The sequence below is a fragment of the Colletotrichum destructivum genome, chromosome 5 (genome assembly GCF_034447905.1).
Source record: "Colletotrichum destructivum chromosome 5, complete sequence".
Taxonomy (NCBI): Eukaryota; Fungi; Ascomycota; class Sordariomycetes; order Glomerellales; family Glomerellaceae; genus Colletotrichum; species Colletotrichum destructivum.
The window spans coordinates 3,801,210-3,817,436 of NC_085900.1; the positions used below are offsets into that span (position 1 = coordinate 3,801,210).

Below are 16,227 nucleotides of genomic sequence, written 5' to 3' on the forward strand. Positions count from 1 at the left end.
GTGAATGCCAGTCGGGAGAAATCTTCCCCCCCCAGGCGCCAAGTGAAGGCCGAGACCGCCGTGGCCCGTCCCAAGCAAATCCCAAGGCTCACAGGATCCATTGGGCTCCGAGCAAGTTCTCATGACTGGGCGGCCGGCTGCCGCTTGCTAAAATCTGGAGACCGGAGTAACTAGGTTTCCTTGAACAACAGCAACAGCCCCCCCTGTAGACTGTAGTGTACCCCCCTGGCAAGACTGGAGGCTGTGTTCCGCATTTGGCCGAAGCATCGTTCCCGCCCCTCGCCGCTAGAAATCTTAGATCCCGAAGACGGCCACACCCACCACTAGGTGACACACACTCGGGCCCCAGGCGGGCGTGTGTTCGATTATAGATAGGGGGGAGGGAGAGGTAGAGGTAGAGGTGGCTTGTCACTGTCCATACGTATTTAGGTACAGGAGTACCTTGACATCATCACCGCCTGTTTCTTCTTTTTTCCCCTTGAACCCACTTGGAACAACGACTCGTGTGATCCATCTCCGTTTTCATTGCATCATCCTCTTACAATACCAATCAAAAGACACACGTCCCGAAGCCATTGCGTACAGCATTTCGAAGACGACCAAGACCATTTTCACATTGGACGCAGTCGAGAACGACGTTGAACTGAGTGGTGCTTGAAGAAAGCCAAACAGACAAAACATACAACACACACACACACACACACACACACACATACACAAGGACAAGACATCAGCCAGCAGCAGCAGCAAGGAGATTCTCTCCCCTCTCCATCCCACCGCCGCCTCCACGATGAACTGTCCCTCGCGCAACGACGACATCACGCTCGAGCACCCGGACTGGAACCAGAACCCGCCCTTCCTCGCCGCCGACCTCACCACCTGCGAGGACCTGAACGGCATCGCCAACGCCCGCGAGCAGCGCCGCGCCCGGGGCGGCGCCGGCGATGGATCCGACGGCCGGGGTGACGAGATGAATTACCAGACGCTGCCGCGCCTGCAGCCCGACAGGCGGCAGCCCGTTTCGGGAGGGTGGAACCACGGTGAGTGAACTGTCCCCTCCCTCCCTCCCTCTGTCTTTTTGTGAATGAGGCCATCACCAAGTCTCTACCGTCCACCATCCGAGGTGCACCAACGGACGGTGAAAAAAAAAGGGAGGGAGTCTGGTTGCTTGTCAGCCAGCCAGCCATTGAATTGAGCCTCTTTCTCACCGCTCCCCGACCTGCAAGCCCCCCTTCGACGGCTTCCGTCCACCGTCTCACATCGTCCACGCAGACTAACACCCTCTCTCTCTCCCCCCAGGTTTCCACCCCCGAAACAAAAAGGTGCATGGTGGTGACGACCATGCGCCTCTCCTCTGGGCCTCCGTGCCCGCCCGCTCCGCCCTCTGGGGCTGGGTGAGCTGGATCCTGTCCGTCCTCGGCTGCTCAGCCATCATCTCCGCGCTCAAGAGCCCCGAGGCCGTGGCTTCGTTTCTCGTTGCGTCCAAACAGGCCGCTGCATGTGAGTTATCCTTTATCCCGTCTATCAGTCCATCCATCCATCTCACTCTCACGACACCTTACCCTCATCACATATTACCCTCATGGCATCTCATCCTCATAGCATCTCACCCTCATGTCATCTCACTGTCATGTCATCTCACTGTCATGTCATCTCACTCATGATATCTCACACTCTCACGGATTCTCACCCATGACATCCCAGCCTCTCTCTCTCATGACACTCACCCTTCATTCGGCCATGACATCTCACCCTCCTCCCTCCCTTATCTCCACCCCCCCGCGGCATCTCATCCGCCGTGACCTCCCGCTGACCTCCCCGACCTCTCAGCCATCACCAAACGCTCCGCCCGCTCCGTCCGCCGCTCGACCTGCCCAACCGGCGGCCTCGGCGACGAGGACGCCTACAACACGCCGCTCCACGTCGGCGCCCTCTTCATCATCCTCGCCGTCTCCTTCCTCGCTTGCGCCCTGCCGCTCATCGCCGCCGCTGTGCCCGGCATTCGCATCCCGCGGCCCTTCTTCTTCGCCGTCCGCCACTTCGGCACCGGCGTCCTCCTCGCCACCGCCTTCGTCCACCTCCTCCCGACCGCCTTCACCCTCCTCGGCAACCCGTGCCTCAGCTCCTTCTGGGTCGAGGACTACCCGGCCATGCCCGGCGCCATCGCCCTCGCCGGTATCTTCCTCGTCACCATCATCGAGATGGTCTTCCAGCCCGCCCGCCACATGACCCATGTCCCGGACGACTCGGTCCTCTCGTCGCCGACGACGACGACGACGACGACGATCCCGGGCCAGGAGTCTCAGTCCCAGCCTCAGTCTCGGTCCCCCTCGCAGGCCGACGAGAGGCTCTCCAAGCGCGTCGACGAGGAGAACCGCCCCGTCGCGCGCCTCGACGCCCACGGCGCCCTCGTCCTCTCCCCCGCGCAGCAGCACCAGAAGGACATTTTGCAGTGCATGATGCTCGAGGTCGGCATCCTCTTCCACTCCGTCTTCATCGGCATGACCCTCAGCGTCTCCGTCGGCCACGAGTTCGTCATCCTCCTCGTCGCCATCGCCTTCCACCAGACCTTTGAGGGCCTCGCCCTCGGCTCGCGCATCGCCTCCATCGACTGGCCCAAGGGCAGCCTGCAGCCGTGGATGATGGCCCTCGCCTACGGCTGCACGACCCCGGTCGGCCAGGCCATCGGGCTCGCCACCCACCGCCTCTACAGCCCGGACTCGGAGTTCGGCCTCATCCTCGTCGGCACCATGAACGCCATCTCGTCCGGCCTGCTGGTCTTCGCCGCGCTGATCGAGCTGCTCGCCGAGGACTTTTTGTCCGACGAGAGCTGGCGCATCCTGCGGGGCTCCAAGCGCGTCTGGGCCTGTCTGCTCGTCTTCTTTGGCGCCTTCGGCATGAGTCTCGTCGGCGCGTGGGCCTAGGTTCCGCTCGCAGGGAGACTGCCCAAGGCCGGAATAATGAGGTGTTTTTTCTGGAAGGCAGAACCGCCGTTGGACTGGCCTACGGTTTGATCCGCGCCTGAAAGGACGCGGTGAGGCGTCTATTCGGGGACCGTCAAGGGACATGGGAAAGGAGCACAGCGTGAGCTGTCTCCTCTCTGACCCGTCAACATTACCTTTCGTCGATGGAGGCACGCTGGTCTAACTAGCTGCCAGCCTTCGTCTCTCGTTCAAAGTCTTTGGTTTTAGGATTGTTGTTTGGCAGATTTCGTTCACGGAGCCACGGCTTGGGAAGATAGCCGATGGGTAGATGATTTTTGGTTTTGATGTTTCGCTTGTTGCTCATGTCACATGGGCGTCCACTCGTTTTCAAAGTTCAAAAGGACCGCGGATAGATGTTACATACCGAAAAGAAAAGACCAGGTAGAAAGCGAAGGGACAATACAACTGTTGTCTTCCCCCTGGACCACGATGGTAGCAGATGATGATCCCCTAGCAACCGTCCACGTCATCAGATATGTCTATCATGTCTACCTTCACACCCTTCCAGACCTGAAATTTCTTGTTTCGAACAGGATCGACTTCAACCCCTGAGCCACGACGCCTCTCAACCAACAAACGTGTTGTTGGAGCTGGCCAAGTCCGAGACAGACGGACTACCGCCGAACCCGCTGTCATGAGTCCCCGACCGGCCCCCCCGGACCCCCCTCCCCCTTGTCTCGAGGCCGACGGTGGCTCCCGTACTGCTCCCGACTCCGACTCCAACTCCAACTCCGACTCCGCCGCCGACGCCTCGCGCCGCCTGCCAGGTCCTCATCTCCAGGTCCAGCCGCGCCTCGTGGTCCTGTCTCTCCCTCTCCTCCCTCAGCCGCTGGCCCAGCGTCTCCTCGGCCTGGCTGACGTACGAAAACCGCTGCGGCCGGGTCCGCGGCTGCGGCTGCGGCTGCGGCTGCGTCTGCGCGGGCGACGGCATTGACCGCCGTTCGCCCGCCGGGTAGAGACTCCACGCGGCGGCGCTTTCGCGCGCAATCATGGCCGTATGGGAGGCGCAGCACACCGAGGCGGCGCCGGTGCCGTCACTTCCATCTCCACCTCCAAGTAGACCGCGCGGGGCCGGGCACCCCGGTACGGCGCACGCGTGGGCGGTTTCGCAGTAGTTTCCGTTCGGCCGAGCCGGGCTGTGACATCCCGCGGCGTGGCACTCGTGGGTCGAGCAGAACTGGCTCGCGGAGACGACCAAGGGGTCAGCGGCCCGAGGGGATGGGCACGAGGCGTGGAGACAGGCGTGCAGGGCGCAGTGGCGGCTCGCGGGCTTGGACGGGTGGGTGCAGGCGGCGCTGGCGCACTTGTGGGTGACACAGTATCGAGCTGCCGACGGGTTCGCGAGGTCTGCTGTCGGTTGGGGACAGGACTGGCTGTTGCAGGTGTCTTTGGGGTGAATGGGTTGGCGTGTTAGTCTGTATACTCTTCGTGATGATGGAAAGGGGGGAGGGGAAGAAAGGAAACGCACGGGTTGCACAGTAGAGCCGTGATGGATCCGAGGCGTTGTCCTTCTGCTCTCGGCATGATGGGTATGTACACTCGTGTTGTGAACAGAACCGCAGGCCTCCGCTGATCGTGTTGACACAGCCTGGAGAGAGACAGGCCGTCGGCAGGTCTAAAGAGATTATCGTCAATATTCAATATCCAAAAGTTCGATACGGCCCGGTAAAGGGGGGGCAACTCACGCTGCCAGCAGACGTCCTCGTACTTCCCACCCGCCGTGACGGCCCGCTGGAGACCGCAACCGTCCGTCTTGCACAGGCGGTGGTCCTTGCACCAGTGGCCGCCGTTGATGACGCTGTTGCAGTCCCGGTCGGTGCAGCTGTGGGAGAGGCAGTAGAGGCCGTCGTCGACGCGGGGGTGCCCGCAACCGGGGATAAGGCACAGGGGCGTGTGATGGACGCACATGCGGGAGTTGGAGACGCGCTTCTGGTGGCATCCCTGGTGGAAACAGGTGTCTGGAGACGAATGATGTTGAGCATGGATATGGATACACATCTGGCGATGAGACCGAGACGAGGCAGTTTGGAACTCACGGTTCTGGCAGTAGGGCCAGTCTTGGCTCGTATCGCAGCAGATGCGCTGGTGAGGACAGCCTTGGTTCTCGCAGCGGCGGTCTGTTGGGCGTCGTTCATCGTCAGAAAAATGTTAAGAGAGATGACGGCGAGGGAGAAGAGACAACGTACGGTCTTCACAGTACTTGGAGAAGCCGGACGCCTTGTAGTTCGGGCACATCAGCTCGCCCAAGCGTTGTCGACAGGCGTCTGGAGGCTATGGTCAGCGTGGCATCTTACTGAGGCCGAGGGGCCCTGAAGAACTGACGATCTTTGCAGTAGAGCGAGAGCATGGCCTTGCCCTCGCTCTTTGACTCGCATCGCAAGGCGCGGTGAGAGCAGCCGGAGTACAGGCACTGCGGCCGGGGCGGGCGGGGGGTTTGCCGTGGGCGGCAGCTGAAGAACATGGTGGTTCTTGTGCTTTGGAGCGTTCAAGTGGTGTCGCGACAGTTTGGTATAGACGGGACAGCTGATGGTCTGCTGGCTTATCGTACGCTTCTGGGAAACATGCCGCGAGCGCGTTACACTCGATATCATACATGGGCTGTCATCGTATAAATCATCTTAAGGGGAGCCGTCACGAAGGCCAGGACCTCAGAGACACCCACGTGGCACCGGGATCTTATCGGCCTCACCGGCGTCTTTCTGAATCGCTGGCGGGGGGCGCCTAGACGGATTTCATTGATCACGGGATTGGGCTTTTGTCGAGGATCCTGCTTGACTGTCGAATGTCATCATTGTTGACCCAGACCGGGGGACTCAGGACTCTGCGCTAGTGTATGTTATGGTAGGGCCAAGTTGGCGGGATCCTGCATGCTCCTGAGATAAATTATTGACATCGTTACTTAATGAAATCAGGTCGTGTGTCTCCCGGCGTGTAGGCTGAGTTGGGTTCAAGAAGCAGACAGGCTTCAGGGACAACTCTGTACTGCACAGGTGTGTTCAGAACGTGTCCCCACGCCTGATGCCTTTTGGCTAAGCCAGACATGATTGAGAAAGTGATCAGATCGAACATTAATTGGATATCCAGGATGGAACATCGGTCAGTCAGATAATGGCAGACAAAGAAAGAGTGTTGCTGATTTGGCGATGACACGGTGGGTTGATATGCGGGCATCCGAGCAAGACACACTGATGAGATCCAGGAAACACTTGTCAGGTGGTGACCAGGTGGATGATGGCTGATTGGGAACTCAGTAGCGTTCGAATCGTGAGGGAATGAATGTCCAAATAGGAAATGCTGTGCCATGTGTTGAAGTGTCTTTCGTTGATGTAAAGGGGGACGAAGCTGAAGAGACGAGAGACATGTGTTTGCGTTGGTTATGAGAGGAAAAGGCTAAAGGTACGTACCCACGCGCAGCAACAGCAAGCTAGACCAGATACAGACCGTGACCCACAAGCCACTCTTGGCCCCTTGGTCCGTGCGGTGATCTCACTCTCACCAGCCACACAAGCCACATCAACCACCAGCCACACTCAATCGCGAAATCAAGTTTCGTTTCCCATCCTGGCAACAGCAGCAGTCAAGATCGCCAACCACCGCCTCGACTCGTCCGTCATCAGGCTGGTCGGGTCCCCCCCCTTTGGGATTCGACAGCCTGACAACCTGGCCGACGCAACAGGCAATCTCCGAACCACCGCCACCTCTGGCGCCGCTTTCTGTTTCTCAATTTCTTCCATCCTTCCATCGACACAAACAAACAAACAAACACACACAAACATTCGAGCCTCATCTAGATTCGCGACATTACAAGACACGGGCATTCGCTCTCTTTGATCTTACGAACAATGACCCCTGGCCGCCTTCTTTGACGACTCTTTTCTTGAATCGCCCTTACGAACTGTCTCTGACACCGAAACACCCTCGCAACGACCACAATGGCTGACGAAGAACACGCAATCCAGCGCCCAGCGCAAGCATACCAGACGCCCGCCTGGGAGACGCCCGCCACCAACAAGCGCCGCTCCCTCTTTGATCGCTTCGTCCCGTCATCGGCGACACACGGCTACAGGACGGCCTCTGACGACCCGTATGCCAAAGAAGCCACCGCTCATCATCCCCCTCCCGCATACTCGGCTGGCGCAACAGCCACGACGACGACGGCGACCGCGGCCGTGACTGCGACCCCAAGAACGCATTCCTCCCTCCACGCCCGCTTCGACGCCCTGCTGCCCCCGCACAAGACCTACGTGGGCCTCTCTCGCAAGCGATTCCTCCTTTTTGTCCTTCTCCCGCTCGCCATACTCCTCCTGCTCGTCCTCCCGCTCGCCCTGGGCCTCGGCCTCTCGAACCGCGGCGACGGCAAGCAGGACCTCCCTCTGCCCACGAACAAGGAGGTCCACACGGGAGACCTGACGTACTACGCCGTAGGGCTTGGCGCTTGCGGGCAGACCCACGGCGACACGGACATGATCGTCTCCGTGTCGCACTACATCTGGGACGAGGTGCAGACCGGCGGCAACCCCAACACCAACCCCCTGTGCGGCAAGAAGATCCGCGTCCGCCGCGAAGGCGAGGGCTCCGTGGACGTGACCGTCGTCGACCGCTGCACCGGCTGCGAGCCGACCGACCTGGACCTGAGCCCGGCCGTCTTTGAGCGGTTGGCCGACAAGGACAAGGGGAGGGTCACGGGCACCTGGAGCTGGCTGGACTGAGCTTTGAAGCACGAGACAGCAGCGGAGGACATGTTGTGATGAACTGAGGAATACTGACGTACATCGTCTACATCGTCTACATCGTCTACATCCATACACCCCTGAACCCCGTAGGAGTCTCGCCGGCCGGGATTCGATCGGGATGTTGCGAGAGAGAGAAAGAGAGAGAGAGAGAGAGACGACCGTCGACGAGGAACCGAGGAGGGAAAGACTGTTGCGCTCGCGTGTTTGGAATTGCTTCGATACCCCTGTTACGCCCCCTTTTCCACCTTGTTTTTGATTCCCGTTATAGATACCAGTGCGAATTGAGCCACGCGAATACGAATACTTTGTTACTTTTCATCCATCGAAACGCCGCAGTCTCTTCTCGCCCGCCGATGATCGGTCAGATCGGCTTCTCCAATGGGGTGGGCGCCTCTATCAATGCTTCGCTATTCACGTTTCACTAGGTACCCATCATCCATCCTCTTATGTACCGCCCTCAAAGCAGCAACCCAGGGGCGTCCATCAATATCTTTTACAAGGTACGCCGGCAATGCCCATCCCGAACTTCATGTAACCTACATGGAACCAAACCAAAACCACACAGGTAGAACACGGGCTGGCTACTTCATCCGGCCAAAGTCCATCGTTTTCAGAGGCGACAGGTCTTGTCCCGGCCCGTAACAGCTGTACAACCCCCGTTCCATACCCAGTTCCATTGTCTGCCGCCGCGGACTCGCCTGTTCTCCGCCGGCCTGGCCCGGCACGATGGCCTCCGGAAGCGACGACCTTCTCTTCCGGCTTCTCCCCTCCGTACCGGGCGGCGAGTTCTCGATGTCGTCCTCGTCCCAGTCCAGCATATGCCGCTGGCTCGATCCCGACCCCAGCGCTTGCGACGACCTCTGCAGCTCGAGGTCGTCCGCGTTCAGCCAAGACCCAAACTCCTCAAACGTATCTCTCCTCGCCATCGGCGTCATCGTCGTCGTCGTCGTCGTCGTCGCCGCCGCCGTCCCATGCGGCGGCTGCCAGCCGCCGAAGCTCTGCGTCATCACGCCCGACGACCCGTTCACCGTCTTGTTGGTCCGCCCAAAGTTCTGCGTCGTCGTCGGCTGCACTGTCGTCGCCTTCGCGCCGCGCAGGCACGGGAACCACTCCCGCAGCAGCGGCCACATGAGCGGCAGGTTAGACACGTAGACGGCGACGCCCGCCTCGCGGATGTACCACAGCATGTACACGGGGCTGTAGGGGTCCCTCAGGTTGAAGATCTTGGTCAGCAGCGCGGCGACGACGACGCAGATGCCGAGGGAGAAGACGAAGACGAGCACCGCCTTCTGGCGCCAGGGGACCTCCATGCGCAGCACGAGCGGCAGCGGCACGAGCAGCATGAGCACGTCGGACGAGATGTTGAAGCAAGCCTGCACGATGGCGTAGATCTCGAACGTCGCGCACTGCGGGTCGGGCGGCGGCACCGCCCAGTAGCCGCTGAAGGGCCGGCAGGCGGCGAACATTGTGACCTGGGTGGCGACCCAGCCGACGGCGACGTAGACGGCGAGCCCGCGGACGAAGAGCTGCGCCGTGAGGCCGAGCGTGAGGCGCGTGTAGAGGAGCAGCACGCACGTCTTGAGGACGTAGATGAGGTTCAGCATGGCCTGCTCCGAGACGAGGACGAGCTTGGAGCCGGTGACGCGGGCGGCCACGTCGGACGGCGTGAAGGACGCGAACTGGTCGGGCGGGTAGAGGTTCGAGCCGCCGTTGTCGGTGATGATGTTAAGGGTCACGACGAGGACCGTGAAGAGGATCTGGAGAGAGGAGGCCGGCGGGCGGGCGGGTTAGTTGGGATGACGGGACGAAGGGGGAGGTGGGGATGCCGTGAGATCCGGCGATGAATGGACGTACAGCGGCGAGGATCTGGAGATAGTCGTCGGCCTGGTAGTTGGTCACTCCTCCCAACCTCTTTGCTCTCCCGTACCTGTGATCCCGGAGGGTCAGCATCAACAGAGTTCAGATGTCATGGTCCAAGAGAGAGAGAGAGAGAGAGTGTGTGTGTGTGTGTGAGAGAGAGAGAGAAAGAGAGAGAAGGGGGGATGTGACGCACATTCTGAGGAGGATGAGAACGATGCCCAGCCCGTAATGGATCCAGCCCTGCCGCCGGAGCCTGGCGGTGAAGTGCTCGTCGACTTCGACCATGGCTGTGAATTGAGGAGGATGGCCTCGCGGGCCAACGATGCGACAAGGACTTTCCCAGGAGGCGAGGCATGAAATGTCGTAGGAGGGTGAGGGTCTATCTAGGGACGGTCAAGGATGAACGGTCACTCGATAGGAAGAGCCTGACGAGAGAAGGACCAAAGACCAACTAGACAGACAGACGGACGCCAAGGGTTCGAGGGAAGGGGGTCCCAGAGGCAATAACCTCACGCGAGGCGAGGTGATACGAGGCGATACGGGGCGAGAGAATCCATCTGTGGCTTGTCCTTCGCGGTTCCGGTACAGGTCGTACGATACCACCGAAGGGGGGGGACCGGGAGGGTTCAATTCCCAAGAGTCCAAGACAGGTGGTCATCTCTTCCCAGGCGGGGCTAGTCTAAAAGACATCTGCCGGTTTCAACAACAAAGCCCGGCATCAGGATCGGCGTTGATTCTGGGCGAAGCAGCCACAACGGACAGATGGCACGCGGGAGGGTGGCATGAGAAGTCCGGGGGCGCTGATTCAGAGGATGGTTCAACCTTGGCATGGTGTGACATCATGGGGGCGCCCACCTGGTGGGGGAGATATCAACGGGCACAGTAGCACAGGTCATGCAGTTTGAGGAAGTGAATTGCCAACGATTCTACAACTGCTTTCGTAGCGAGGCTCGCGAACGCCCAACCCCCCTTTACCCGGGGGGGAGCGGTTCCGCTCCGGAAACGGCGATGTGCTCCCGACGTCAGCGACGGGGATGGCCTAGACTCGAACCGATCTCTTAGAGGGGCTTGAAGAGTGAAATCTTGGGCCGGGGGGGGGGGGGGGGGGGGGGTGGGGGGGGGGCTCTGCGTTTTTGAAGAAAAGCCCAGCCGTTACCACCACGATCGATCCACGAGGAGGAAGGGAAAACAAAGTTATCGAGCGAAGAGCCAAGGGAGGGGGGAGGCTCTTTCTTTCTAGCCACGTCGGACCCTGATGCTCCCGGCTAGGGCGTGGGCGTGGGCTTGGGCGTGGGGCTTCAGTACTATCACAAAGATGTTTTGTTTTATCTCCCTCTGCCGAAGTCCCTCGTGGCAATGGAAGTGTTCTTCCACCACAAGGGGAGAGGGGAGAGGGGAAGAAGACTAACCCCGAGAGAATGTTCGCTCCTACGCATCCGGTATGCTTCGTTCGGAGTGGCGATAGCCCGGACGCTAGGCGAGGCGGGCGTGTGTGGGTGTTGTGTGTGTGTCTTGGGCGAATTCCCGGGATTCCAAAATTCCAAAACTTCTAGTTCTGGCGGGACGGACGGTCTCGGCGGGCCAACGCCGCCGAAGCATTCCAGTCCTTATCAAGGGAGATTCCACCGCCGTTCGCTCCGCGGCAGTTCTGATATGGGGTCAGTTGAAAGATGTTGAGAGGCGGAAACCCCGGGACAGTACACTACACAACGGTAAAATCTCGTAGCTCCAGCAACTACGGTAAACATTTTGTATGGGAATTCATGTTGGGCAAGGATCCATTTGGCTGAGGTGAACACGTCTTATGGTGACGGCAGAATTCACCGGTGAAACTCTAGACATCCATACGCTGCATGAGGATGTTGTTCATTTCCAGTTTTGTTGCCTCCGCTTTTCGCGATATTGTCCAGTCGAACACGGATATTCTGGAAACCCATTGTATTGCGAGGTATATACAGAATCGTGGAGTCACAACACAACGTCAAGTCTGAACACAAAATCTCGAATGATGAGTCATGTTGATCTCTTTCGTCTTGGGATGCAGGTTACTTTAGGAGACGTAATAGAGCTTCAAAGGATTAGTTATAGAATTGGTATTAATGGTAGATGGAATCTATCTTTTGTCCTCCTCCCAGAGCACAGAGGAGGCCCTCGGGGTTGTCGGCTCAGGCCCAGCAAGGCGCTGACCAGCTACTTGGTTACTGCTGCCTCTAGAATAAAACCACTAGGATGGTTCGAAGATCTTTGTTACTCTGGGTCCCTCTGACTTTTCATCTATCTGCCTCACCATTTAACAGCTGTCTATCCCTTTCGACTTGTGGCGGGGTGCTGGGGGAAGCGGGTTGCTGATACGAAGTCACCGATGGTAGATCCAACGAACACGCCTGGAGTATCTTGTAACAAAAGACGAATATGTCGAGAAAACATGGGAGTGGCTCTCGGTTACGATCCCCGTTGCCGTCAGAGACACCACTGACCTTACCTGGTCCAGAAGGCCGGATGCCATCATACCGGTGGTCGAGAGCGATTTCGTGACGCCAGACTGGTTGTCGGCTCACTCTCTCCATGGTTTCCAGCTCACCTGGGGAACCACTAGCACGCCGGGAAACACCAGCCCCGACATGAAAGTCTCGGAGGCTTCTCGTTCATGATGTCGCATTCGCACTCGTTAGCCTGCGAGAGGAGGGCATTGGCTGTGATGGCTCGTCCGATCCCACATCGTCCCTCCTGGGGGGAGCCAAATGGCGTCAACTCCCTCCCGACAAACCTTGGAAGCATTTACGTCGTAAATATCGTTAGAAGTTCCTGGCCGCAGGGCAAAGCTAAAAGAAAAGAAGAGAAAATAAAAAGAAAGAAGGCTTATCGGCGCGAATTTCCGCGGAACCCTCAGCAGCTGCCCATGGTCGAGCCCTAACACGGTTGAGCTATGCTTGGTGCCACCACTCGCTATTAGAGACAGACTCGTCGTAAACCTTGGACATAGAAACGCTTCACGACCGAGGGCAGAAATCTCATTGGACCGGATGCGAAGAGTAAGAGGCTCGGCCAAACTATGAGAGTACAATCCCGCCTCGCAGTGGACGACTAGATCCCTCTCTCGTGAATGGGCATGAACCTAGCCATTCCCACCGACGACCGCCTCGCTCCTATTTCCTCGTTCCTATATTTCGTTGACACAGACTTCGGAAGCACCTGTGCCGTGAACATGTCCATGCCCAGGAACATTTGGCTAGTCAGGTACGGTTGTCGGCATGGATCGATCGCTATGATCTACCCAGACCGCGCGGCGGGCTGTGCCGCTCCGGGACTGACAACGGGAGGCCGAGACCACCGGGGGAGGAGGAGGAGGAAGGGGGGGCAACGCACGGGAGGTTGTCTCGGGAGTGTCTTCATGGCACCAAGTCCCTCCCTCGACCGCCCAGGTTCCCTCTCCCCCCTCTCTTCTATCAGTCCGACTATTTACTGTATTTCTCTCTCTCAACGACCGCACTGCCTTCAGCCGCCCAAAACGCGGTCAACCCCGTCCGGCCTTCTGAAACGGAGACAAACACACACACACACCCATTTACATACATACGCCCTCCACGGGTTGGCTTGCACATCCTCAGATGCAGGAACAAAAAGACTAATTCACCCTCGTTTCCTTGCCTGTCTGGATCCCGTTTCTTGTTAGTTGCTTAACCGAATTCTGTCGTCCGAGGTTGGCACGTCGACACACTGACCGTGTCGAGTTTTGGCGCTTAGACGACCGGTGTCATGTTGTTTGGCGGAGGTGGGAGGAGGTGGCGTGTGGCTGCACAGACGCGCTGGAAAAGGGAAAGGAGGAGGAAAACTCGGCGATGATCTGTTCGTCGGCCAGCCGCGTGCCGTCGACCCACGGGATATATACCAATGCGTGTTTGACGTGAGCCCGGCGGCTATGTTTGCTGCGGGTTGAGGCAGGCAGGTTGGCAGGTTCTCTGATCCATCAACCTTGCTTCTGTGTTGGTACGTAATCGTGCGTTTGTCCTCCCTTTTCGTCCGAGGTTTGTCTTGCAGGTCCTCATCCAGCAGCTAGCCATGGGAAGAAGCACTTCCAGCGTCTGACCGCTGGGCATCCCGCATGCAAATGTCCCGTTCTGTTCAAGTCACATCTCGGACCTGTTTCATTGGATAGTGGCTGAGTTGGAAGCGCGTAGGCTCTTGGCCTGCATCGGCAACTCCTGTCAAGCGATTCTGATGTCAACTTTCAACTTGCTTGCTGTCTGTTGTTTCACTACCAGTTAGCTCAAGGCCAGTCATTGTTGATCATGGTCTTCATGACGCCTCTTCCTGGAACTCAACCGGTGGTCCGGACGGAATAAGGAGTTGCCGCTGCGTTTGAACTTATATCAGAAATGCAGGAGAAAGGAATCAGGTTTGGGACGACGAATGGCAATTGCTCGGCAAGTTTGCACTAAGAGTTTAGACTGCAAACAAGCCTCAATGCATGATTCTCTTGTGCACTCTCACACAGCCTCCTGACCCCGTTCCCATCTACACACGTGTGTCTGGCGCATCAAGCAGCCTTCTCGGCCACCCCAAAGACTCTCCTGACCCATCCCAACCTCGTCTCGAGCGCAGCCTGGGCGACTTCGGACCCGACGGCCAGGCCCAGCAGGTCGAAGCCGTGGAAGCCGCCGCTCCAGACGTGCAGGTCGGCCTGCACGCCGCAATCCCACAGCCTCGTCGCGTACGCCACGTTCTCGTCGCGGAACGGCTCGGCCGTGCCGACGTCGATGTATGCCGGCGGCAGGCCGGACAGGTCGCTCGCCCTCGCCGGCGCGACGTAAGGGCTGACGGCCGCGTCCTCGACGCCCGCCCGGTCGCCCAGCACGCACTTCCACGCACCGTTGTTGTCCGTGGCGTCGTAGGGCGTGTCGTGGCGGAACTGCCTCTTGGACACGCCCGCGTCGCGGTCGTCGAGCATCGGGTACACCAGCAGCTGCGCGCAGAGCGTCGGCCCGCCGGTGTCCCGCGCCCTGAGGGCGGCGCCGGCAGCGAGGCCGCCGCCGGCCGAGACGCCGGCGACCATGAGGCGGGCCGGGTCGACGCCGAGGTCCCGCGCGTGCTCGGCGGTCCAGACCAGGGCGGCGTAGCAGTCGTCCTGGGGCGCGGGCGCCGGGTGCTCTGGCGCGAGGCGGTACTCGACGCTGACGACGACGGCGTCGAGGTCCTTGGCGATGCGGGCGAAGGGCTCGATGGCCAAGAAGGCGTCGCCGAGCACCATGCCGCCGGGGTGGAAGTAGACGATGCCCGGCCGCCCCCCGTCGGTGGCCGTTTGGGAGTTCCTGGACCGGAGGATGACGAGGGGGATCTGGCCCCCCGGGCCGGGGATCGTCCGGTCTTCTACCGACAGGTGCTCGTCGTTGCGTACGGCTGCTTGCAAGGGGGCCATGGCGGCGGCGCGCTGTTGGCGAGCCTTGACGATGTCTTCGGCCGTTTGGGGGTATGGCAGCATCCGGCTGAACGCCGCGACCAGCTGAGGGTCGTATGGCGGCCTGGGAAGCAGGTTTTGGGACGACATGTTGACCGTGTTTGAACAGGGAGAGGGGGCAAGTCTGTCTGTGTTACGGGGGGTCGAGAGTACTGAGCTGGCCTGTTCTTGTCTTGTTTCGGCGATGTTTTGCCGTCTATGTGAAGGAGAGATCAGTATTCAACCCGCAAACGAAAAGTAATGTTCAACCTGGAGACGGAGTGTCGGAACAATTCGCACGACGCGCCATGGTGTTTTCTACCCCACAAGCCGCCGCCAGCCACGACAGCCGATCCTTCGGGCTAACAAAGCCAGGCAGCCAGCTACTCGTCTGAGGGGACTTTTGACAAGTACCTAGTTGGCCAGTTGATGGGGCTAGGATGTCAACAGTGAAGGTTAGCTAGCCGAGAGCCGATGTAGCCGGCCGGGGCTGCTCTTGCGAATCTCCGGCCCCGCTCATGCCAAAGACCGGATTAAAGACATTATTGATTATTGGCGTGATGCTACTGTAGCATTGCAGAACCACTCTGATCGTCACAGAGATTGGTTGGGACTAGGGATAACTATGGTCTGTTATCCGATCCAACTGCCTACCCCCATGATCAATCATCCTCCTCCAGCAGTCAGCCCGGGTGGCATGGCTTGCCCATCTCCCAACCGAGTCGATGGCTTATCAAACCGCATCAACAACGGTCTGGGCTACGCCTACCCGCGCGTTTATCGGTCGCCGCGCGTGTTTGAGGTTGTTCCAGACGGAGTTGGTTGTGGATCGTGACATGCTCTCAGACTTGTCAATGGTCAGCTCGGGCAATGGTCAGATCCCTCGTCCGACGGCCTGGCGCACTTTTGACAAGCAAAAGCTATGGAGAGGAGCTCATACAAGTTGCGGCAGACGGGCCTTAACATCTAGTTTCGTGAGAATGGTAGGCTGCGCAAGATAAGTGCCGCGTCCAGGGAATATTGAAACAACAAATCGAAAAATGATGATGACTCCACAAACAACCTCCTGTGTCCAGCAACTCGTCATGTCACAGGCATCAAGCTTTTCCACAGCGGCCACACACACCCTCAGATCTCCAGATTGACCAGTTCCCTCCAAGTCGTATTATTCCACACACGCACCTACGCTCCCCCCTAAATCCGTTGGGCCGAAAGA

General features: G+C 59.1%; 5 protein-coding genes across 5 annotated transcripts; 2 read left to right on the top strand and 3 right to left on the bottom strand.

The window, feature by feature from the left end:
* Window positions 1-440: 440 nt before the first annotated feature.
* CDEST_08698 (Putative zinc/iron permease) lies at window positions 441-3,547 on the top strand. Its single transcript, XM_062924857.1, has 3 exons — window positions 441-1,040; window positions 1,300-1,500; window positions 1,831-3,547. The coding sequence occupies exons 1-3, from the start codon at window positions 791-793 to the stop codon at window positions 2,922-2,924; spliced, it is 1,545 nt and encodes a 514-aa protein (XP_062780908.1). The 5' UTR covers window positions 441-790; the 3' UTR covers window positions 2,925-3,547.
* Window position 3,548: 1 nt separating this feature from the next.
* CDEST_08699 (uncharacterized protein) lies at window positions 3,549-5,445 on the bottom strand (the record flags this gene model as incomplete). The annotated part of the gene is made up of 5 exons (XM_062924858.1): window positions 3,549-4,370; window positions 4,453-4,599; window positions 4,670-5,101; window positions 5,171-5,248; window positions 5,307-5,445. The coding sequence occupies 5 exons, from the start codon at window positions 5,443-5,445 to the stop codon at window positions 3,550-3,552; spliced, it is 1,617 nt and encodes a 538-aa protein (XP_062780909.1). The 3' UTR covers window position 3,549.
* A 1,120-nt stretch (window positions 5,446-6,565) lies between these two features.
* CDEST_08700 (Putative rlpA-like protein, double-psi beta-barrel) lies at window positions 6,566-8,051 on the top strand. Its single transcript, XM_062924859.1, has one exon. It carries the CDS (start codon window positions 6,917-6,919, stop codon window positions 7,691-7,693), a length of 777 nt encoding a protein of 258 aa, XP_062780910.1. The 5' UTR covers window positions 6,566-6,916; the 3' UTR covers window positions 7,694-8,051.
* A 247-nt stretch (window positions 8,052-8,298) lies between these two features.
* CDEST_08701 (uncharacterized protein) lies at window positions 8,299-9,862 on the bottom strand (the record flags this gene model as incomplete). The annotated part of the gene is made up of 3 exons (XM_062924860.1): window positions 8,299-9,474; window positions 9,572-9,644; window positions 9,771-9,862. The coding sequence occupies 3 exons, from the start codon at window positions 9,860-9,862 to the stop codon at window positions 8,299-8,301; spliced, it is 1,341 nt and encodes a 446-aa protein (XP_062780911.1).
* A 4,023-nt stretch (window positions 9,863-13,885) lies between these two features.
* On the bottom strand, window positions 13,886-15,313 carry CDEST_08702 (Putative alpha/beta hydrolase-3). Its single transcript, XM_062924861.1, has one exon. The coding sequence runs from the start codon at window positions 15,120-15,122 to the stop codon at window positions 14,115-14,117; it is 1,008 nt and encodes a 335-aa protein (XP_062780912.1). The 5' UTR covers window positions 15,123-15,313; the 3' UTR covers window positions 13,886-14,114.
* Window positions 15,314-16,227: the final 914 nt, after the last annotated feature.

Excerpts from the sequence above, each read along its gene's own strand:
- CDEST_08700 (XM_062924859.1), top strand. The coding sequence starts at position 6,917 with ATGGCTGACGAAGAACACGCAATCCAGCGCCCAGCGCAAGCATACCAG.
- CDEST_08698 (XM_062924857.1), top strand. The coding sequence starts at position 791 with ATGAACTGTCCCTCGCGCAACGACGACATCACGCTCGAGCACCCGGAC. Across the intron at positions 1,041-1,299 it reads TTCGGGAGGGTGGAACCACG|GTTTCCACCCCCGAAACAAA; the intron begins GTGAGTGAACTG and ends CTCTCCCCCCAG. Across the intron at positions 1,501-1,830 it reads GTCCAAACAGGCCGCTGCAT|CCATCACCAAACGCTCCGCC; the intron begins GTGAGTTATCCT and ends CCGACCTCTCAG.
- CDEST_08702 (XM_062924861.1), bottom strand. The coding sequence starts at position 15,122 with ATGTCGTCCCAAAACCTGCTTCCCAGGCCGCCATACGACCCTCAGCTG.